The 20,410-nt window shown below is 55.5% G+C and overlaps 6 protein-coding genes across 6 annotated transcripts; 1 reads left to right on the forward strand and 5 right to left on the reverse strand.

The window, feature by feature from the left end:
- Nucleotides 1-106: 106 nt before the first annotated feature.
- Nucleotides 107-1,094, reverse strand: KVR01_013233 (uncharacterized protein; the record flags this gene model as incomplete). The annotated part of the gene is made up of 2 exons (XM_044790714.1): nucleotides 107-572; nucleotides 640-1,094. The coding sequence occupies 2 exons, from the start codon at nucleotides 1,092-1,094 to the stop codon at nucleotides 107-109; spliced, it is 921 nt and encodes a 306-aa protein (XP_044637878.1).
- Nucleotides 1,095-2,907: 1,813 nt separating this feature from the next.
- On the reverse strand, nucleotides 2,908-4,123 carry KVR01_013182 (uncharacterized protein; the record flags this gene model as incomplete). The annotated part of the gene is made up of 3 exons (XM_044791093.1): nucleotides 2,908-3,396; nucleotides 3,455-3,802; nucleotides 3,860-4,123. The coding sequence occupies 3 exons, from the start codon at nucleotides 4,121-4,123 to the stop codon at nucleotides 2,908-2,910; spliced, it is 1,101 nt and encodes a 366-aa protein (XP_044637827.1).
- Nucleotides 4,124-5,759: 1,636 nt separating this feature from the next.
- KVR01_013139 (uncharacterized protein) lies at nucleotides 5,760-7,970 on the forward strand. Its single transcript, XM_044787641.1, has 5 exons — nucleotides 5,760-6,064; nucleotides 6,143-6,289; nucleotides 6,384-6,778; nucleotides 6,863-7,542; nucleotides 7,640-7,970. Exons 1-5 carry the CDS (start codon nucleotides 5,857-5,859, stop codon nucleotides 7,806-7,808), a joined length of 1,599 nt encoding a protein of 532 aa, XP_044637784.1. The 5' UTR covers nucleotides 5,760-5,856; the 3' UTR covers nucleotides 7,809-7,970.
- A 278-nt stretch (nucleotides 7,971-8,248) lies between these two features.
- On the reverse strand, nucleotides 8,249-12,387 carry KVR01_013146 (uncharacterized protein). The gene is made up of 6 exons (XM_044789956.1): nucleotides 12,020-12,387; nucleotides 11,779-11,890; nucleotides 11,311-11,660; nucleotides 10,842-11,249; nucleotides 9,810-10,791; nucleotides 8,249-9,739 (listed from the first exon to the last, which is right to left on the reverse strand). The coding sequence occupies exons 1-5, from the start codon at nucleotides 12,069-12,071 to the stop codon at nucleotides 10,769-10,771; spliced, it is 945 nt and encodes a 314-aa protein (XP_044637791.1). The 5' UTR covers nucleotides 12,072-12,387; the 3' UTR covers nucleotides 8,249-9,739; nucleotides 9,810-10,768.
- An 813-nt stretch (nucleotides 12,388-13,200) lies between these two features.
- Nucleotides 13,201-16,645, reverse strand: KVR01_013168 (uncharacterized protein). The gene is made up of 3 exons (XM_044788287.1): nucleotides 15,970-16,645; nucleotides 13,769-15,833; nucleotides 13,201-13,711 (listed from the first exon to the last, which is right to left on the reverse strand). Exons 1-3 carry the CDS (start codon nucleotides 16,135-16,137, stop codon nucleotides 13,464-13,466), a joined length of 2,481 nt encoding a protein of 826 aa, XP_044637813.1. The 5' UTR covers nucleotides 16,138-16,645; the 3' UTR covers nucleotides 13,201-13,463.
- A 1,820-nt stretch (nucleotides 16,646-18,465) lies between these two features.
- Nucleotides 18,466-20,167, reverse strand: KVR01_013223 (uncharacterized protein; the record flags this gene model as incomplete). Its single annotated transcript, XM_044793132.1, has 3 exons — nucleotides 18,466-19,452; nucleotides 19,533-19,891; nucleotides 19,969-20,167. 3 exons carry the CDS (start codon nucleotides 20,165-20,167, stop codon nucleotides 18,466-18,468), a joined length of 1,545 nt encoding a protein of 514 aa, XP_044637868.1.
- Nucleotides 20,168-20,410: the final 243 nt, after the last annotated feature.

Here is a 20,410-nt window from a genome sequence, read left to right on the forward strand (position 1 = left end):
CCATGACGACTTTCAGGTACAGCCTCATGAAACCCTCATCCACATCCTGAGTGATCCTGCCCCGTACAACCCAAGGCACGGATATTAGAACATTGCAAGACACTCTCTAGTTTTGCTTGCCCTTGGCGGCACCCTTGGCAGCAGCAGCATCAGCGCCAGCGGCTTTGGCATCCTGAGCGTTAGCATCCTCATCAGCGGCAGCCTCCTCGTCAGCAGCCTCCTCGTCAGCGTTGGCATCTTCCGCATTGGCGTCCTCTTCAGCAGCAGCCTGCTCGTCAGCATTGCCGCCCTTTGCTTTGGCATCACCAGCTTTAGCATCAGCCGCTTTAGCATCAGCCGCTTTAGCATCAGCCGCTTTAGCATCAGCCGCATTCGCATCAGCCGCGTTCGCATCGGCAGCATTGGCGTTGTTGCCGTTGTTCTTGCCAGCGGCGTCGAGCTGCTTCTGGGCCAGGACCTGGCAGGCATTGGGCAGGGCCGGGGATGGGGCATTGAGGCCGGCGGCAGCAGCGGCAGACTGCTGGACGGCGCCCTCCTCAAAGATGGCACCGTTACCGGCGGGAGGGGGGCACCTGATTCCCGTCGCGTGTTAGCCACAAGTGACGAGCATCTGTACGGCATGCATGTGAGGTGGCTTACCGAGCACCGTTGATGGCATCGAGGTTCTTCTGGAGGTTCTGGGGGTTGGTGATGGTGTCGTTGATCGCGGGCCCGATGATGTTGAACTGGTCCTGCAGGGCGGCGGCGGCGGCGAGGCCGGAGGCGTCCAGCTGGACGTCGTTGCCGAGGTCAGTGTTGGAGGTTCCCTCGTCCTGGGCGGCCACGAATGCCTGGGCAGCGGCGTCGCTGATGTCTTGCTCGTTCTGGAGCTGGCCGGCCGTGTCGACGAAGTTGTTCACGGCGGCAATGTCGTTGAGCCAGTTCTGAATGGTGCCAGCCACCTTTTGCTGAGTGGCGGCGTCTACATTTGCATTTGCGTTGTTGCCACCGGCCGCAGCGGCCGCAGCACCTGCAGCATTGTTGCCCTTCTTGGGCATTGGAGTTGCCAGGACAGCGGCGCCCATGGCGAGTATGATACCGGCGGTGCACTTCATCTTGAAATTATTAACGATGTTGTTTGGTGGAATAGGAGACAAGAAGATAAAAATTATTAATGAGTATGTATAATGATGGACTACTGCGCAACCAGTTGCGTCAGATGAAGAACAGATGTAGTATCGAATCTCTCAACGAGAAGCTTGACACAAGAGAATGAATGATAAGACGAGGCTTGCCAAGAACGGGACGATGTTCGGATAAGTCAAAGTGGCAGGGTAAGCTTAAATATCCAGATGAAGGCCATCCTACTCCAGGTCAACTGGTGCCATCTGATGCAAATGATGGTGTTCGTCTAGAGCTAGGTTCAAATGTGGAGTCGAGTCAAGCTTTCCTGACGCTACACCCTATGCAGTTTATGCTTTGACCGGTAACGAATCAGGCATTAACAGATGATGAAGCTTTTGTGTCATCTCTCAGGGGAGGATCATAGCGCAAGCTGTCCAACCTTGGAAGCAAGCCTTCCGTGTAAGTGCCAGGGGTGTTTCATTGCTGCTGATGAAGATGGTTCTTGCTACAGCAGGGAGCCCTGGCGAACACATTTACGGTTCAATACTGCGCGCGAATACTCAAGGTCAAGTCTGAGTACCGGAGGTGCTCAGCCTACCTTAGTCAGGCGGTTTATGTTACACGATAGAGGTTAACTGCGGGTTAGCCGATATGGACCCTTGTACAAAAACCTACTATCACCAAAACGTAGATAGGTACCGAAAGACAAAAAGTAAGCAGATACAGGGCAGCCTTGCAAATGCTTTGGGCACTCGTTGTGGGCGGCATGATGGACTAATACAACGAAAAAGCCTGTACTGGTGCCCAACACTTGAATGAGCGCGCAGAATAAGAAATCAAAATCACATCATTTCAAACCCAAGAGTGAGGGGAGTGTATGCTGTCTACCGCTGGTGGCCGTTGTAATGAATAAGAGCTATAGTGCATAGGACGGCTGTGATCGGGCCCGAAAACTATCTCGGAGTGCATGCCCAGGTGATTCTGGACTGGTAGTGGCCCGCGACGGTGAGGCACCAGGTCTCAGCTGTCGATCGTCAAAGTAAACCTTTACCAACGTGTATGATGTGCAAAACTTTAAATCCTCCGAATCATCTTTTGTCCGGCCGTTTTGGCGGATTAAAGCTGCTAGCTCAGGGGCGGGCCTGCTGCTCCAACGTTTGATCTACCGATGACCCTAGTGCGGCCCGGTTGAGTGGAGCGAGATGGCTCGAGACTTGCATCGCGCCACAAGTTGAAACACTGTGCCCCGGATCCCGGATTTCCATCAACCCCTAGGACATCGACCCCCTCAACAGTGAGTATGAGCATGACTGGTGATCAGCAATTGCCTGAGTAGCTGAGGAGAGGGTCAGCTTTGTAGTAAGGATGTTCTGGGATGAAAAATACGGGCCCGAGTTGCCCCCTACACCTCCCGCCAGCAGTGGGTAAGAGAACCGAAACCCACGGGTAGGCCTAGACTTGACTTGCTTGTAGGGTGCACGTTGGCTACTGGGGACGATAACGGGAGCACTGTCTAGCCTAGATAGGGAAAGATACATACTACTATACCACGCACTGGGGGGTATATGTATACAATCTCTAGACTATTCCCTTCAGCTTGAAAATAATACTCCAAATAGTTCCTTATGTGGTATCGCTTCTATTCCGTATACATCTAAGGACATACATGGTGCCTTCATACAGTGGTAAGCACTCAAGACCTAGGGCTTGGAAAGAACACGGTGTGGATAACTATAGTTAAAACATGATGGGTGACCTTTATATTACATAGGAGGTTTGAGTGACGTGTCTGCTGCTCACTTCTTAAGGATCAAAGAAGTATAGTGGACGTCCTTGCCTCTTCCTGTCAGGCTCCAGCTCCATTATCCTTTTCTTGTGATAATCCCAGAGCCTAGATGTCGGAGTAACCTGTCGGTTTGTTTCCATAGCTGCAGTCAAAAAGGTCTCATCGAAAGGCTCCCCTGCCTCTTTCTTTACCAACTCTCTTCTAATTTTAATCTCTTCGGTTATTTCCGGCCAGTCGTAGCCGCTGATGACGTCCTTTGCGCGCGGGCGTGGTCCTTCAGGGATCTCGTAGCGATTTCGCCAAATGTGGTGCTTAACCCTGCCATCATAAGGATGCCAACGCCACCTGTTATCTGGGGTAACCTCGATGGGAAATGGACAATGACTGTGGTCCGGTGTTGGGGATAATAGATAATGTACCAAGCCGTCGAACTGCTCTTTTGTGGGCGGTGCAATGGTGATGCCAGTGCGTCCTCCACGGCCGCTGTGCAGATACATGCCGTTGCACTGTCCGTCAGATTAGCATGGTATTTAGTGAAGGTGCGCAGAAATTAATATTACTCACCTCTTCTTCACTCTCGCCACGATCAAAAAGAACAACGCCACCAAAGATTTGCGTCTCTGCCCAGTATCCAACCATGTCGGCAACTCCACTGGGATATCGAGACGACTCTATATACCTACCATTCCAGAAGAGCGTAGGCGGAGGCAAGGCTTTCCGGTCAAGAGACTTTTCCGGGAGACTTGCAAGCTTTGCAGAAAGCCATTCTTCATGCTCCCGATGTTTATGGACCCCAGCATCCATCTGATATAGGTAAATAGCTATGTTATGACAAGCACCAGCAACTAGTTCAAGAAGCCGCAGCTTCCACGCTGTAGATCTTGGCAGGGTTTCTTGATATGCTTGCAAAGTCTGTATTGATGTAATCAGATTGTGAAAATTGGTAAATTTTCAGTTGGGAATACTAACATTAGGGTTAAAAGTTAGATCAAGAACGTTGAAGTCTGAGCGAAACGCCCTCGCCTTCTCCAGAGAGCCAGGACATAGTGCCTCATGGTCTGAGACGGCCAGACCTTCTCTGAAATGATGATCGGCGGCGTAGACGTTGCTTGTAGGCTGCCCATCGATGATCTGAGCATACGTAAACTCGCTGATCGGCGCGGAAAGGAAATTGATCAAGGCTCGGCGCAATGGCTCAAGATGCTCGATTCCGAGATGCTCTGGTGATTGCATGGCGCACGGTCAACTTGGAACTCCAAAGGGAGATATGCAGGCAAAAGAGGTGTTGAGTGTAAGTTCAATGAAGCTTGCGTGTTGATCAGTGATGGTAGAATGAAGGTACCTAGGTAGGTGGTGAGATGGCCGGGCCAATGCCGAGGGTTGATGATGTATGTTGTTGGTTTAGGAACATTGAAAGTTCACATCGGCTGCCAACAGGTTGTTGGCATTATTTCTAGTAAGCAGTGGAACTCAAGCAGACAGTGGGCCAATTGCGGCTCAGGAAACCAGGGACCCTTGTCCTGTGCAAACGATATCTCCATCCAGGAGCTAATACATAGCCCGGAGGATTATCTACCTGTCCCTTTGGCCCCCTCATGTGGCCTGTAGAGTGGCCGAGTTTCTCCACTTCTCTCTAGATCGTGCAGAGAACTGCACGACTTTATGGATATCCAACAATTGAGCATTGACTTGGCGCGGCCCAGCCGGCCGTACGGCCGAAGAGGCCAGGCCCGACCAACGCCCCCTTGGTACCGTCCTGGACAACAACGGAGTGGGAGATATCATAGGCCTTGTGCAATTCATCCCCACTTTGGACAACTGGTCTGGCAGTTGTGAACACTTGATTGGCATCGCTTATTCCTCAGTATGGCCTCAGTCCTGCAGTCTTCCTGGTCTGAGACAGGCCGCCATCTATTTCAAGATGTTTTCGACCAAGTCTTCAATCCAAAGAGTCTCATTCTCAAGGCATTTCAAAAGTATAAGATCAGAACTCAGTCCATCCTTTACACGAAATATCATCGACTACAAATCATTCAGCATTCCACACCGTCCTTCCACTCCATCGATCAACAATTAGTATCTTCTGGTAAGATAAGACGAGTAATAAGACGACTGGAATCATTATTTCAAAAGATTCTCTAAACAATCTCCTGCTATCACCAAAATTTCCTTTTCCTTTTTTTTTTTTCCACCTGACGCAACTATATTTTCAAAATGGTGAATCTGCCTACCAGACCTGCGAAGCCTGCTGCTGGACCAGCAAGGACATCACCACCTGCTGGGCCAGCATGACTGGTTAGTATAGCGGCAGGCCTTAGTGCTGACAAGCTGAAATTGCCATCTAATATAATTTCCTATTGAAGGGAGTCCTACTAACATTTGTCTTTTAGCACAGAAAGCGTATACTTCCACATCTACAGATCGATCCGATCTGAGTGGCGTGTCACGCTGATGACCCGGGCAGTAACGGCCCAACCTGTCCACATAAACGCCGTGGCTTCGCCGGCGGCCTTTACTAGTAGTCTTAGTTTTGCCCCTCAAAAATGAACTCATAATCTTGACCAACCTGACCGCGCTGTGACATGGCGTGCGCTACTTGGTTCCCCGATTAGCGAACTATAGATGATATCACAGGCAACCCTGTTCATCACCCTGCAGAATTGTTATTCCTTGACAAAAGTACTTGCGCACGGCTGCCCAGGTGACACGAGGCTAGATGTGCATCAACGACAGAATGTGATTTGTGACAACTCGCGACGACCCAAAGGCATTATGCAAAAGTACGCTTATATAAGCAATTCAGATGTAACATATTTACGGATGTGACCCGAGGCCAGGACCTGTTGGTTCAAAAGCAACCAGCGCCAGACTTTTGAATACCCCTCTTCTTAATCTGAAGTATTTCGGGCAAGCCTCAGTCCGACAACAACTTGCCCAGGTGGACTTTTGGGGATCGATGAGCCGACATGGAATTCAAACTCAGCTGGCAGGCCTTGGGCGGAGCAGTGGTGGTCTACTACCTGACCCTCGTCTTCTACCGCCTCTTCGTCCACCCCTTGGCAAGCTTCCCAGGGCCCAGGCTGGCAGCCATTTCGCGATGGTATGAGGGCTACTACGACGTTATTCTGGACGGGCAGTACACCTCCAAGATTGCAAAGTTGCACAAAGTATACGGTGCGCTCTCACCGGCGACCCCAACTAGCACCCCGACTTGGGCATCTATGGACTTTTGAGTGACCGCCCGTCAAACAGGCCCAATCGTCCGGATCAGCCCACATGAGCTACACGTCAACGACCCGGCCTTCTTCGACACCCTCTACCGCACGGATGGCAGGTGGGACAAGTACTCGTGGGCATACGATGCCTTCGGGGCCAAGAACTCCACCATCTTCTGCTCAGGTACGCATTGCAAGTGTCAATATTATCGGACACACCCTCCAACCACCCGGAAACCACCCAATGACTACAACATAACTTACAACCTACCCCCCAGACCACGACGCCCACAAGGCCCGCCGCCGCGCCATAGCCCCCTACTTCTCCAAGCCCAGCGTCGCCGCCCGGGAGCCCATCGTGCGGCGCAACGCAGAGGCGCTGCGCCGGCGCGCGGACCTCGCCGCCGCAGGTGAGGAGTCGTTCAACCTCGGCGCGGCCGTCAGCGCCCTCACGCGGGACACGGCCAACGAGTTCACCACGGGGAGGCCCCACGGCGACCTCGACAGGCCCGACCTCGGCGCCGGCCTGTCGGCCGCGTCGCAGGGGGCCGGCCCCTTCTGGCGCGTCACCAAGCACGTGCCGTGGTTCGGCCCCGCGGTGAGGGCGCTGCCGGTGGGGTTGGTCATGAGGGTTGCTGATGAGAACACGAGGGCTTTCCTCGGGTCTCTTGCGGTGAGTTTTTTTTGTGTGCCCCTTGCTTGCTCGCTGCTTGTTGGGTGGTTTGCGCTGATGGATGGGGCCTTGGGATATTGTTAGCAATCCGAGCAGGACACGCGGGAGATCCTGGCCGCCGCGTCGTCGTCGTCCCCGCCTCCTCCTGACAAGACAGCAGCAGCAGCAGCAGCGCCGGGCCACCCCACGATGATCCACGCAATAGTAGCATCCGACCTGCCCCCGCGCGAAAAGACCTTCGCCCGCGTCCACGAGGAGGTGATGACCGTGTCGGGCGCCGGCTTCGAGACAACCGCCAGCGCGCTGAGGCTGATCCTGTTCCACGTGTACACCAACGAGGAGATCCTGCACAGCCTGAGGGCAGAGCTCGCCCAGGCCTCCTCCTCCTCCTCCTCCCCCTCCTCCTCCTCCGCCACCAGCCCACCCCCGCTCAGGGCCCTCGAGCAGCTCCCCTACCTCACCGCCGTCCTGACCGAGGGGATGCGCCTCAGCCCCGCGGTCGCGTCGCGCGCGGCCCGCGTCTCGGACAGGGACCTCTTCTACGGCGGCGGGTGGCGGATCCCCGCGGGGACGCCCGTGGGCATGACGGCCCTGCTGATGCACACCGACCCCAACGAGTTCCCGGACCCGATGCGCTTCGACCCGGGGCGGTGGCTGGCCGGGGGCGGGGGCGACACTGGCAAGGCTCGGGCGGGGACCTGGGCGCCGCCCAGGCACTACTACGCGCCCTTCGGGAGGGGCACGAGGGTCTGTCTGGGGATGCAGTGAGTACTCCTCTTGCGTGCTGCACCGCGCGTCCTGTCTGTCTGTCTGAAGGGATTTCCCGCTGACGTGCTGGGGCTCTGCCCTGCTGCGACACAGCCTCGCCTGGGCCGAGATGTACCTCGTCCTGGCGACCCTGGTGCAGCGGTTCGACTTCACGATCGAGGGTGCCACGGCCGGCGACTTCGAGATGGAGAGGGACAACTTTGCGATTGGGACCCGGGCCGGGTGCAACTTGATGGCTCGTGTTAGACTTCACACGGGCTGATGGACCTTGCGCGGCCCACGTTCTCTCAACCTTGGGAGGGTCCTCTCTCCTATATACTCTATATACACTACTCGGTAATACCCTAGGGTAGTTCGGATGGAATGGGGCCGCTGGGCTCCATTATGAGTGGGATAAAAAGTTACCTGGAGTAGTTTAGAGGGCATGTTAAAGTAGTTTTATTTCTAATCCCTATATATTATTTACATAATATATATAACACCTCTATATAGTAGTAAACACTTAAGACCTAGCATTCTCCTTTTAAAAAAGAACTATAATTCTAATATAGTATAGAAAGAATATAATACATCTATAGGTACATAGCCTTGGTACTAGTATATAAAGGTGCCATATATGTCCTCGGACGTATGCGGAATAGAAGCAAAACCAGTTTCCTAATGGCAGCAGAAAATTGGTGCCCTCGTCGACAACCCCAAACTCTTTCTTTCTCTTCCCAAGGAGATCTTGCCGGACAGTGACAAAGTGAAAGTGAGTGACAGTGACGTTGGCACGCTCGCTCACGATGATGACTACTATTGTCACTACTACCAACATCCTCATTGCTAAACTTTTGAAGGCGCTGCGTGTGGCTTCAGACCCTTACGAAATAGAAGCGGAACCACGTCACATTTACTACGTCAAGGCAGTCGCACATTGACAAGCCCTCACTCCTCGTCCTAACAGTCACCGACAGCGTCAAGAAAGAGCACTCTTCCCGTAAATCACAATCAGATTCCTATATTGATTCTCGAGCTACTTTTTGACTCTTCCACGCGTTCCCATACAAGATCCCAGACGACGGGGCAGGAACAAACCGTCTTGGCATGAATGAAGCCTTCCTTGCGTTGCGTCAGCGGCATATAAACAAGGGCAGATCCAACTCGGATCCGAGAGACATCACAATTGAACGCAGCAAAGCAGAGGCCCGGAAACAACAAGACTATGAGCCGTGTGACCTGCACTGCAGAGACACACAGGACAGAAAAAGACAACCCACCCCACCTACCTTACCTACCTTACCTACCTACCTACCTCGGCGTCGACAAGAGGGAGACAAGCCATGCTCGCGTATCCCATATGCGCCGAGCGATAGATAGCCCAGCAAGGCCCGACAGCTCACGGGACAGCCAGCATGGCTCCCCAGATGGACGAGGGGGGTGCAGCCCTCCAAGCCTACACAAGAGATCGGACACCGGGGGAGGGGGGCGGGCAAGAAAACAGCAAGGCGTGTGACTGACACCTCATTGAGGACCGCCCCGTGGACCTTCGTTGTTCGAGCAGCAGTGCCCGCGGCGGCCCCCTCAACAAAGGAGCCGCGGTGCTCTGCTCGCCTCGCCAGGGGCCCCAGCGGTAGGTTGGTTGGTTGGCCAGTTGGCCCCATGGACAACCACCAATGAGGCAACAACCCGCACAGCCCTGCTTGCTGTCGTGCAAGTCAAGCCTGTGTAGCCAGCCAGCCAGCCAGCCAGCCAGGCGTGCATGAAAGAGAAACAGGGCGCGTTGGCCCCCTGAGGTCTGGGTGGGTGTTTTGGAGGAGGGGAGGGGGGAGGGGGAAGGGTCAGCTGCGCACCTTGTGTACGAGGCGAGGAGAGGCGAGGCAAGGCCACATCTCTCCTCTCTCTCTCTCAAGAAAAGAGGCCAACCGACGCCACGTAGGGGAACGGCTCTAATTGCACCGAAACATGCAGGCCATGTTTCAGCCAGCCCGATGATGAGTCTGTTGCCGACGCCGAGCCTTTGTTCTGCCGTCCGCATCTGAATCTGATTTTGTTGCAAAACCCCCCAAACCCCCCCCCCTGCGATCAAGAGGCGCGGTAGGTAGGTACACTGAACCTTGGGGGGGGGGGGGCTTGACGCCACATTCCAGTACCTGGTAGAGTCCATCCAGTGTGTGCCGCCAAAAAATTGTGGTTTTGTGTGTTTGCCCTGGACTGTGAACGAGAAACAAGACTCATCAGCTAGCTACAGGAATGGTCGGTCACTCGGCTCTTTGGGGTTTACCTTTGTCGTCCTGTGGTGGTGGTGGTGGTGCAGCATGCATCGCCCGTGTGTGTCTCCTGCCGTCCTCAAGACAAACAAAGCACGCTCTCCCACCCCGCGGGAAACGAGGCAACGTGCTTTGTCTGCAAACGGACTGACAGGTGCGGGTCTATGTAGCTCAGGAGATAGGTGCCGTGATTGCTGCGTGGGTTTTGACGCAGCAGCGCAAAATCGCGTAACGTTTTCAAAGGTTGGCACATTTTGCGTAAAGCGGCAGGGCGAGAGCGGGTACAAAGGCAAGTTGGGTGTGGACATGCTGACTGGGTCGTGGCATAATTTGTTGCACCTTTTAGGAAGTTTTCTCCCGTTGTTCATGTTGACATTCAAATCGTGAGTTGGCAGGCACAGTGGTTGTTAGGAGAGTTCTGCTGAGCTCCGAGTCAAGTTTGGCGCTATCTGTTGACGACGTCCCTCTCCCTGTAATTTTCGAAGGGTGTTGTTACCCGCTAAAAGCCGTACCGAATCCGTTCAGAGGCTGTGATGGGGGAATGACGAGAACTGATATTCGTACAGGTGCAGGTGAAGAAAACGTTGGTGAAGTCTGGTGTCATGTGCAAGGCCCGAATGTCCCCGATCTGCTCCGCATACAGACGACTGCTGGGAAACCCCCACATTTCGCGTCGCTTTCCGAATGAATGATTTGAGACCAGCATGTCGGCCGTTCCGGTCTCGACGCGAAATCCCCGGTAATTAAATCGCAACTCATTTGCAATAAACACAGAAGGCCCAGGTGCAGAGTGCCTAACTAGTGGTGTGCCGTGCAAAACTCCTCGGTGGCAAATTGTTCTTTTGATATCCGACCCACTCCCCTTCCCATGAACGAAGAAAATGAACAAGGCGTGCAGACCCTACAGGACCGCAGCAGGCGATTCAACCTACCATGCATGATGAAAACGTGGCGGCTGACCAGGTGGAGAGGTCTAGCGCGCAGGACGGTCGGCACCTAGAAAGTTCAGTCACGGCCACAGCGGTGCAAGGACTAGTCACGCGTACCCTCGCCGTAGCCGCCGGGCGCGGGCGCATCGCGAGGAGGGCGGTCGAATCGCGGGCCTCCTCCACCGCCGCCGCCGTAGCGGTCATCACGTCCCGAGGAGGCGTAGCGGTCGATCCTGCCACCGCCCTCAAAGTCTCGGTCTCGGCGGTCGTAGCCTCCACGGTCATCGCGGTAGCCGCGGTCGTAGCCACCACCTCCACGGTCGTCACGGTATCCACGGTCGTAGCCACCTCCGCGGTCGTCACGGTAGCCGCGGTCGTAGCCACCTCCGCGGTCGTCGCGGTCGCGGTAGCCACGGTAGCCACGGTCCTCGTAGCGACCTCCGCGGCCGCCACCACCGCCGCCGTATCCGCGCCTGTCGTCTCCATAACGGTCTCCTCCGAAACGGCCTCGGGGCGGGCCACCCTCTGGTATTATGTGAGCATGACAAAGCAATGGTTACGAGTGTACAGGGGGCCAGTTACATACCACGCTTGGGGGGTCCAAAGTACTTGCCGGGGGTCGGGGTGCGAGGGCGGGAGCGACGAGCCTTCTCGATGCTCAGGGTGCGTCCCTCGAGCTCCTTGCCCTGGAGACCATCCCTGGCGGCGTCGGCCTCGTCGGAGGTCATGAAGTTGACAAAGCCAAAGCCACGAGACTCCTTGGTGTGGGGGTCACGCATGATCTGGCACTTCTCGACGTTTCCGTACTTAGAGAAGAGTCGGGTGACCTCATCCTCGCTCAGCCTGGGGTGGATACCGGTGACGAAAAGGTTGGAGCCGGAGTTGATAGCACCCTCGCCGTCCCTGGAGCCACCGCCTTCGTCCTTGACCGGGCCGCTACAAGCAGAATGGTGTTAGGAATATATGGTTTGTGCTTGTACGAACGTGAATGTGGTTTGTTTGGTCGGGGCTGAGGGTTTGGATGAGTTGGAGGCGGTTGTTGAGGTTGGCTTACCGGTCGCCACCAGCAGCAGGGGAAGCGGAACGGCGACGAGCGCTATCGTGGCCGTTGTCGCTTCGAGGGGAGGCGCTGCGGTTGTCACCACGGTCATAACGAGGTCCCTCGTCTGTTAAGGCATAAACAAGTCAGTATTAGGTTGGCTCCTGGTGTGAAGTTGGCGGCGCGTCTGGCGCAGCGTGGCGCAGCGCGTCGCAGCTGGGCAAGAGAAAAAAAAAGCAAAACGTGGAAAACTGACCCTCGAAACGATCTCCTCCAGGGTTCTCATAATCCATTGCAGTAGTCGCCATGGTGACGAGCGGGTTGGTGAGGCTGGGTGTGTGAGTGTGTCGATGAAAGATTTTGGAGTTGTGCAAGGCTGCTGGGCAGGACAGGACGTAAGCAGTCGGGAAGGAAAGAAGGCGGCAATGCAGTGGGCGGAATCGGGCTGGGCTTTGAGTCACCAGGCCAGATCTTTGCTGGGGAGGAAAGGGCGCCTCTCTACGTCAAAAGACGTTTGGAAGGGTAGGCCAGCGGACAAAGAAATGCAAGTAAACTCGACTGCACTGCGCGGACCATGCAAAGGGAAGGTCCAAATGCCAGGCCTGGGAATGGATGTTGATGGAGGAAGCTGAAAAAAATGGGCCACGCGAGAGAAGAAAGGGAGAAGTCGAAAGCAGCTGGAATTCACTAGCATGACTAAGCAGCAGGGGGTGGGGGGGCCGCATGTGGGGCCCTGCAGCTTCCGAGCATAGCCTGCCCAGTTGCCCAGGTACGGAAGACTCGCCTCAGAGAGTGCCTAGCCTAGGTAGGTACCGAGTACTCCGTACCAGATTCAAACAAGAAAATGCACAGGCATTACGAAGTTACTCCGTAGTCCCATCTTCACCCTGGCTCTCGGCAGCCCAGCTCTGGGGGGAGCCCAAAAAGGGATGATAGGACGTGGTCAATAGTCTACTCTTCAAATGGTCTGCACCTGCTTGTGGCATAAACAAACCCGTCTGAACCCCAAATCCATGGCTATTCTGCGTTTCGAATCATCACTTGCGCCAGGCCCACCCTCGAGAAGGCAGCCTTCGCATCGATGATGAACGGATGGGTGGATGGATGGATGGGTGAGCGCTTCGGAATCCGTAGGCCAGTAAGCCGGCCGGAAGCACACGGCCTGCATGCCTGCATGCCTGCCCTTGTCCACTTCGCTGCAGGCCAGTGGATCGCCCTGCAGCCTCACCTAGACCGATTAGGTTGGACGCCTGACTACAATACGCAGTAGGACCGCATGCAGGCCAGACATGCCCGCACTCGCTCACTCACGGTTCGCAGTGTCATCAAGGCCTCATGATCCGCTCTCCCCACACTCTGTCGACTCTGGCTAGACTCTATACCCACTAGCACAGACTGCGGGAAGGTCCCGTCGACGACCTCTCGAAGCCTAGGCCTTCCTGCGGGTTCAGCACACACATACACACACACTCATACATGCATCGCGCATATGGTGACGTACGTGCGTACCTTGAGACCATGTAGTCTGGTAGTCTGCCTAGGGTGTGACCTCTCTTGTCATTTGCAATCTGGCCCGTTCCCTCTCACAATCACCGGCAGCAAACACTCTCCCGCCAATCACCTGCGGAGCCAAGATGATTGGCGAAGGGTCTGATTCCTGCCACTGCTTACATACACGCAATCAAACCCTATGCGCCGCCCTACAGCTCCATTTCTGCGTTCTGGGCCATGCCAAAGACTCTGTCCTCCTCGAGGACAGCCATCACGTCCAGCATCTTGGGCTCTGCAGCATCGAGGAAGCTCAAGCCCTCGGTTGCTTTGCCGCCACAGGCACGCTCCAGGGCGAGGAAGGCAAAGTGACCCCCTACCACGGGTCTGGCCTTGAATTCGAGACCGCCGGGGTAACCTCCTTCTCCCTCGGTTTCGTAGAGATCGGTAAACGGCTTGTCTGTTTTGTCAGGTTAGTGCATGGTCGTTTCTCTATTCATTCATCGGTGGTCATTACCTGTCACGGTCTCATTGAGCCACTTGGCCACCAGCGTGAGGATCTCCGTCCGTGTCGACTTGCTGGTAACCGCCGCAGCGAAGAATTCCCAATCGCTCTTGGTGTACAAGTGACGGCTATCCAGCGGTAGGCCATACCGCTGCATCACGTTGTAGTACCAGTCGCTTGCTAGCTGGTAAACATAATCCGGAATGAAGGTGTCCGGCTTCTTCTTCTCGTCAGAGACGGGCACCTGCTCTCGCCACTTCGCAGACGTGGAGATGCTCGAGTCCTCAGGGAGATGGAAGCAGAGGAGGGAATCTGCAAACAGGTTGTAGATAGTCGTCCACGATCCATACCACTCATACGAGAGCTTGGGGAATTTCTTGTCCCTGGAGAGGGCAAAACCCTGCCACTTGTCGATGTAGTCATCCGCAATCTCGCGGTAGTACTTGGCATCCTTGGCTTCGCCCAGGATGTTTGAGATCTCACTCATGGCCCGGATGCCAATGATACCCTTCAGGGCCAGGTTGCTCTGCAGCGAGAGCCAGCCCGCAAAGTCATCCGTGGACAGCTGATTCTTAGGCTCCAGTGCCTCTTCGATGAGGTAAACAGTCCACTGCTTCCACAGTTTGTACGACTTCTGCACCCACTTCTGGGCTTGTTTGAGATCACTAGTCGCTACATCACCGTAACCCCATGCACGGTCCATGCCGTATTCATCGACAATCGAGGTCCCTTGGACCTTAAGCAGGCTGGCGGCAGCCGCGGATGAAACGTTCAGGAACGCCGGCTGGGTATCGTACTTGTACGCATTGACCAAGGCGAGTCCCATGATCAGCATGTTGCCACACTCCTCCAGCGGCATATACTCGTCATTACCATCGCCATGTCCTGTGGCGTTGGGGAAGTGGTAGCCAAGGTCATGCATGCTGTACTTGTTGGGGTACTGACCGCTGCCCATGTGCTCCAAGAGGGGCTCCAGTAGGTAGGCCAGCCACCTGGGGTTGGTGTATAGGAAGAAGGGGAAAGATGGGAAGATGACGTCCACGGTCTGGAAGTTGCCATTGGACGAGATCTCCTTCAGGAACAAGATTGGGTTGTCCGGGGTACCTGAGAACTGGGTAGCACCAAGGACTTGACGTGCAGAGAGGGCGGCAATGTCTCGGTAGTCAGACGAGCCTGAAGCATAGGCATCAATGTCGAGCTGCCGGGAGTAGTTGCCAGCCAGATCACTCGCGGTGTCAAAGTCGGTATAGTGGTAGTCGACCATTGCCTCAGCGGTCGGGAAGTAGGTAGCCCAGAATGGGCGCATAAATGTCAGACCCCTGGCACTAGCAAACTGGACCACTGGGTCTTGGGCCAGAGCAAAGGTGAACCTCACGCTGTCGCTCTGGGAGCTAGCCTTGGTGTCTGCGCTGGGCGACGAGCCCAGCTTGAAAGACTTGGAGAAGGCAAAAACAGGTTCCTCGTCCATTATCTTGCGGAATTTGTCATCATTTGCGTTCCTCAGCTCGCCCCTAGCGGAGAAGTGCTTGCGCAGGACGGCCGAAACACCGCTCTCGTGGTGAACGTCTTCCGGGGCGGAAAAGAAGAGGGTCCCCCACTCGGCCCGGTCATCGAACTCGGTGAGGAGCTGTTGGGTGCGGCGGTTGATCTTCCATGTCTTTATTCCGGAGGGGCCTCTCGACTCGTCGGCGAAGTCGGATTGTTGAAGCCTCCACTCGATGTCGTTGTCCCTGTTTCCGGTGATCCATTCCCCGTTCAGGTCGATGTACACGTTGACATCGAAGGACCCTTCGGCATGGACGGTCAAATACGCAGCTGGCAACGACTGTCTGAGGGTAGATGTGGGGGTGATCGGGGAGAGGAAGGACAAGGTGAGCAAGACAGACTCATCCTTGCCTTTGGGGCCGGCAATCAAGTAGGTGAGGTTCGTAGTGGAAGCATCGAAGGTCGCGCCGAGGTAGTCGGGGAAGGTCACGTTGTAATCATTGCTAGAGCCCCCGAGCGAGTCCTGGGGTCGGCCGAGTAGTGGATAGACGTCGCCCGAGCCGGGCACCGCGGCCAGGACGGAAAAGCCGACCTGAAGGGCCAACAACAGTCAGCATTGATCGACACGAACAAGACCTGTTTTAGCTCGGAAGTGAACGACGCCAGGCTCTGTAGTCTTCACGGTGAAGCTACTACGTTGACAGGAGCTTGACCGTGTCTGGACTCACCGTGCGCCCAGTCCAGAAAATGGGCCAACTTTCCCAGGGCGCATGGCGCGAAGGGACCCACGTGCTGAGGTATGGGTTTCGGACCACTAGAGGCAGGATCGGGGGCGTGAGGGTCGAGGCGCTCGCGAGAGCAGCCGCGGCGGCCTGGCCCAGCAGGCTCCAACGCATACTGGCAACAATAATCTGAAAAAAATATGGGGGAGCTTCGTCAGGTGTCAAGGGAAGCAAAAGCAATCAAAAACCACGTGAACGACCAGGAACATGCGCGGACAGAACAGGATGACCGAAGCCGTTCAGGTCGGAAGCATAAGACAGGCGGAGGAAGAAGGGTAGGTAGGGTGTGGGTGGAGAGCTCGGGGGAAGGTGGTGAGCGTGGCTGTTTCAAGCCCGGCGAGGGAAAAATGTATCTGGCGGTGCCCCTCGTCCCCTGAGTCGATCTTGGGTCCAAGCTGATGAAGGAGGACGGAGTTCTTGTTGGTCACGTCAGCCGTCAGCCGTTCTTGCCCGTGCTCTGCTTTGCTGTACATACACAGTACAGGGACACGAAGGGAAACAGCAGCCCACAGTGGCAGCTGCGGGTGGACCGACCGACTCGGGAACTCCCTATGACGTGTGACCTCCTGGGACCCTAGGAGGTCAGGCGCAGTCAGAGGTGCTCCCCCAAGGCCGAAGTGGGTTCCTCCCACGAACCCCGGTCGTTTCATCACTTGACCTGTCCTCTGCTTCACCAAGAAAAAAGAGAACGGAAATTCGCGTACCCAAAATCGGAAGGCGCGTACCCTCCCTACTATTCAGCCAATCAGAACATAGAGCCTTAAAGTCTCTATAACTTCACGAAATAAGTTCTTCACAACTTTAAGGGCCACAAACAGGGCGGGTTGGTCCTCTAGGAACTCGGGTCGTGCCTACCGGCCCTACTTACGGCCCTCCGCTATGCTTCGCGCTCCGGGGCTCGCCCCCTTCGCCCCAGCCGGCCCTTTCGCGTAAGAGAAGTCTTGTATAAGCTACTTGCTTAGTCAGCCAAGGTACGCGCCTTCCGATTTTGGGTACACGAATTTCCGTTCTCAGAAAAAAAAGCTGCCGTCTCGACATCGTCCAGCCGCGACCCGGTAGTGTAGTTCCCTCCTTCCAAGGTCGTAGGCGACCTCGGCAGGCGGGATATGCACGCTTGTAAGCTTTTGGGCCAGCTGTGACCTGGTCATGCGCCCTGCTAGGGCTGGAGTTACGTCAAGGCCGGCCAAAAGGGTGACCTGCCTGCCTGCATAGCATTGGACGGCTGCCCGTTTTGTCACCAGGCACAGGATGCAACCCATCCCCTCCATCCTGTCCTTGTCTGGTTGGTCTGCTTTGTTAGTCTGGTCCAGCGAACTGGGACGCCGGCTGGCCGGGCGGTGACTGATGGTGCAACCAGGCCAAGACCAGCATTGTCGAGTCAGCTGTGAGGGGGGGGGGTTCCATGGGCCGAAGCCGCACCCGCCCCCCCCCCCCCCGCCTGCGACCAGCGGCCCCTCCCTCCTTTTGGTGGGGAACCCTCAAAATCCGGGGAAGCACATTTGACCCTTGCTGGCCTGTTGGCTGGGGAAGAATAATAAGCCGCGCCTCCCACTTCACATACTCCTTCTGATCTGCCTCACCATGGAACAGGAGATAGTCTTCAGCAAGAAACTATCCAAGGCAGACACCTGGATCCTCAAGCACCTCGAGGCCGATGTCAAGGATGCAGCAACAAGGCCTCACACACCCAATGGCCACACCGACACCAGGGCCAATGAGGCCTTTGCTGCCTGGCATAAAATCGCAGGTCTGGTTACGTACTTGACGGGTGGTTTACCCTGCAATTTATACTTATATCTTTCCAACAGATCTTAGGGTAAAGGTTCTATAAACACTTATAATATATTACCTAGTGATGTATCAGCGCGATCCTGCTTATGCAATTTCCACAATCCGGCGTATTCGATTAGTTCAACAAAGACTAGCTGATGCTCACCCGCCCATCTCAGGCTATTTACATTTGCCAACTGCCACCCGTTGACAGAAATTAGGCACGCCAACTTTGTGACATACACTAACCAGGACACAAAACTTCAAGATATTTCCACTTTTCATTGGACTGCGCCCTAGGACACGCGTCAGTGTCACCCGTTATCCGTACTCAAGTAACTGTGTGACCAACATGGCCACTCTACTTGTGCCTCCCCTCTTACACGAAGAGTTTGCATGCTTCAGAATTATAAGCCTTTGTAAGTGAGGGGGAAGGGCTGTATATAAGGACGATTAATTGAGAAATGATCGTGGGCATATCAAGTGAGCTTTCCCTGCACGGCTATTTTATGCAGGAATGTCAAGTGTCTCATCCAAAGCAACTGAGACGGATCTCTGCAGTACTGCGCAAAGACGCCCCGGCCAAAAGACCACAATTCCAAGTTACCCAGACTTGGAATCCAGCACTCATAAGACCCGTACCGTCACAGTGACTGAGCGCAAAGGCCCCATTCACTCAAGTCTAGGCTTGACATTCACTCTAAAGTCCTTGATGCCCACGAACCAAGCAGTATATGAAGGTAGCCCCGGCATCTTGCTCAGGGGCTCAACCAAGCTGGCGTCAAACTTCCTCACCAGGTGCGGGATCACCTTGGAGATCTCCAGCAGGCTGATGTTCTTGCCAATGCAGGTGCGGCTCCCGAGGCCAAAGGGCATGTACATGGCGTTCATGGCCCTGAGCCTCTCCTCGGGCGCCTCGAGCCACCTCTCGGGGCGGAACTCGTCGGCGTCCTCGCCCCAGACCTCCCTGTTGCGGTGGGCCACCCAGCAGTTGACCCCGACGTTGGTCCCCGCGGGGAAGTACCGCCCGCACAGCGTCGCCCCGCCGGCGGGGACGGCCCTCCACAGGCAGAGGCCGACGGCCGGGTGCACCCGCAGCGCCTCCTTCAGCACGGCCTGCAGGTACGGCAGGGCCTGGGTCTCGGCGAAGCTGGGGGGCTCGCTCAGGGCGCCGCGGGCGTGGGCCCCGTCCAGCTCGGCCCGCAGCCTGGCCTGCACCCTGGGGTGCTTGATGATGTTGTAGTAGGTCGCGTTGAGCGAGATGGAGGTGGTGTCGCTGCCGGCGAAGACGTTGCCGGAGCACGCGCCCATGACCAGCTGGATCGGCTCGATGCCCCCGTCCAGGCCCTTGTCGCCGCGCTGGGCCGCCTCGGCCTGGGCGAGGAGCTTGGAGGCGAAGTCGGGCTGCGTCGCGGCCTGGCGCTCCGGGTCGTCGTAGCCGTTGAGGCTGTCCTTCTTGGACTGCTCGATGCGCTCCATGGTGAAGGCTGCGAGCTTCCCGACGCCCTCCGTGGTGTCTCGCCGCGCCAGGAACCTCGTCAGCGCGACGAGGGGTCTGAAGAAGCCGGCTGCGTGACTCCACTCCAGAACGCCACTTATTGTCTTGATCATTCCAAACATATCTATGCCTTTCTCCAAGAAGCCAAAGCGCTTGGAATACTAGAAGTTTGAGGTCAGCTTCTGCTACCACAGTCGAGACTCGGTTAAAGGCATCAGCATGTTGACTCGTTGAGACTCACCGTAATCTCGCCAATGACATCAAAAGCGTAGTACTGGAACCATTTTGAAAGGTCGATTGACTCCCCCGACTTCGTGCACATTCGCAGTCTGCTGGTGAATATGTCGATGCAGTTATTCACGTACGGCTCGTAGCTGACCAGACTCGACATGGCGTACACATTCGAATAGTGTCGGCGCATGGTGGAGTGGCGCTTGATATCTCTTAACGCGAAGAGGTTTGTACTGTGCATGTCGGGTCGTGTGTTCCAAATCTCATACCACTCCGACTTCTGATATTGGGTGCCGTGGCCGTAGATGGTCTTCACGGCCGAAGGGTCGTCGAAGCTGTAGTAATTTGGACCAAGGCGCACAATTTTTCCTGTTTCGTGATGCGGTCAGTGACAGTACATAAATCTATAGACGTGCAGACAGCTGGAACGAGGTTGTGTTGCGCACCATATTTCTTGTGAAGCTCGACGTTCTCAATCTGAAAATCCCCTTTGATCTGCCTGGACGCCAACCACAGGTCCGTGAATCTCGCGAGGAACGGGCCGGGTGCTCTGGGGCCGCTGGCCCAAAAACGGTATGCCAGAAGGACAACGAGAGCCAAGCCTGCCACGACTGGCCAGCTTGCTATTGGTATTCTTTCGAACATTATGGCTGGTGGTGGTATCTCTTTCCCCGTGACAGTACTGTCTCATGTGCTGTTAATGTCAACGAGTGAGAATTGTGGTAGGGCCTAGGGTGCGACCGCTCTTATATTCATAAAGACAGACACCTGAGAGTAGATCTACGTCGTATTGCGGGGTCTCTTAGGTTTAGTCGTGCTTCCAGACCTGATGCTTGTCACCCTGGCCCAATATGTTCGGAATCCAAACCGGCGGCATTTCCGCGATCT

The sequence above is a fragment of the Diaporthe batatas genome (genome assembly GCF_019321695.1).
Source record: "Diaporthe batatas strain CRI 302-4 chromosome Unknown Contig00024, whole genome shotgun sequence".
Taxonomy (NCBI): Eukaryota; Fungi; Ascomycota; class Sordariomycetes; order Diaporthales; family Diaporthaceae; genus Diaporthe; species Diaporthe batatas.

Bases quoted from the DNA above. Each gene is read 5' to 3' on its own strand.
- KVR01_013168 (XM_044788287.1), bottom strand. From the start codon at position 16,137: ATGCGTTGGAGCCTGCTGGGCCAGGCCGCCGCGGCTGCTCTCGCGAGC. The intron at 15,834-15,969 runs GTGAGTCCAGAC...TTGGCCCTTCAG, and splicing joins TTTTCTGGACTGGGCGCACG to GTCGGCTTTTCCGTCCTGGC. The intron at 13,712-13,768 runs GTAATGACCACC...CTGACAAAACAG, and splicing joins GCTCAATGAGACCGTGACAG to ACAAGCCGTTTACCGATCTC.
- KVR01_013139 (XM_044787641.1), top strand. From the start codon at position 5,857: ATGGAATTCAAACTCAGCTGGCAGGCCTTGGGCGGAGCAGTGGTGGTC. The intron at 6,065-6,142 runs GTGCGCTCTCAC...CCCGTCAAACAG, and splicing joins AAAGTTGCACAAAGTATACG to GCCCAATCGTCCGGATCAGC. The intron at 6,290-6,383 runs GTACGCATTGCA...CCTACCCCCCAG, and splicing joins CTCCACCATCTTCTGCTCAG to ACCACGACGCCCACAAGGCC.
- KVR01_013146 (XM_044789956.1), bottom strand. From the start codon at position 12,071: ATGGCGACTACTGCAATGGATTATGAGAACCCTGGAGGAGATCGTTTC. The intron at 11,891-12,019 runs GTCAGTTTTCCA...ATGCCTTAACAG, and splicing joins TGGAGGAGATCGTTTCGAGG to ACGAGGGACCTCGTTATGAC. The intron at 10,792-10,841 runs GTACGCGTGACT...TGAACTTTCTAG, and splicing joins GCCCGGCGGCTACGGCGAGG to GTGCCGACCGTCCTGCGCGC.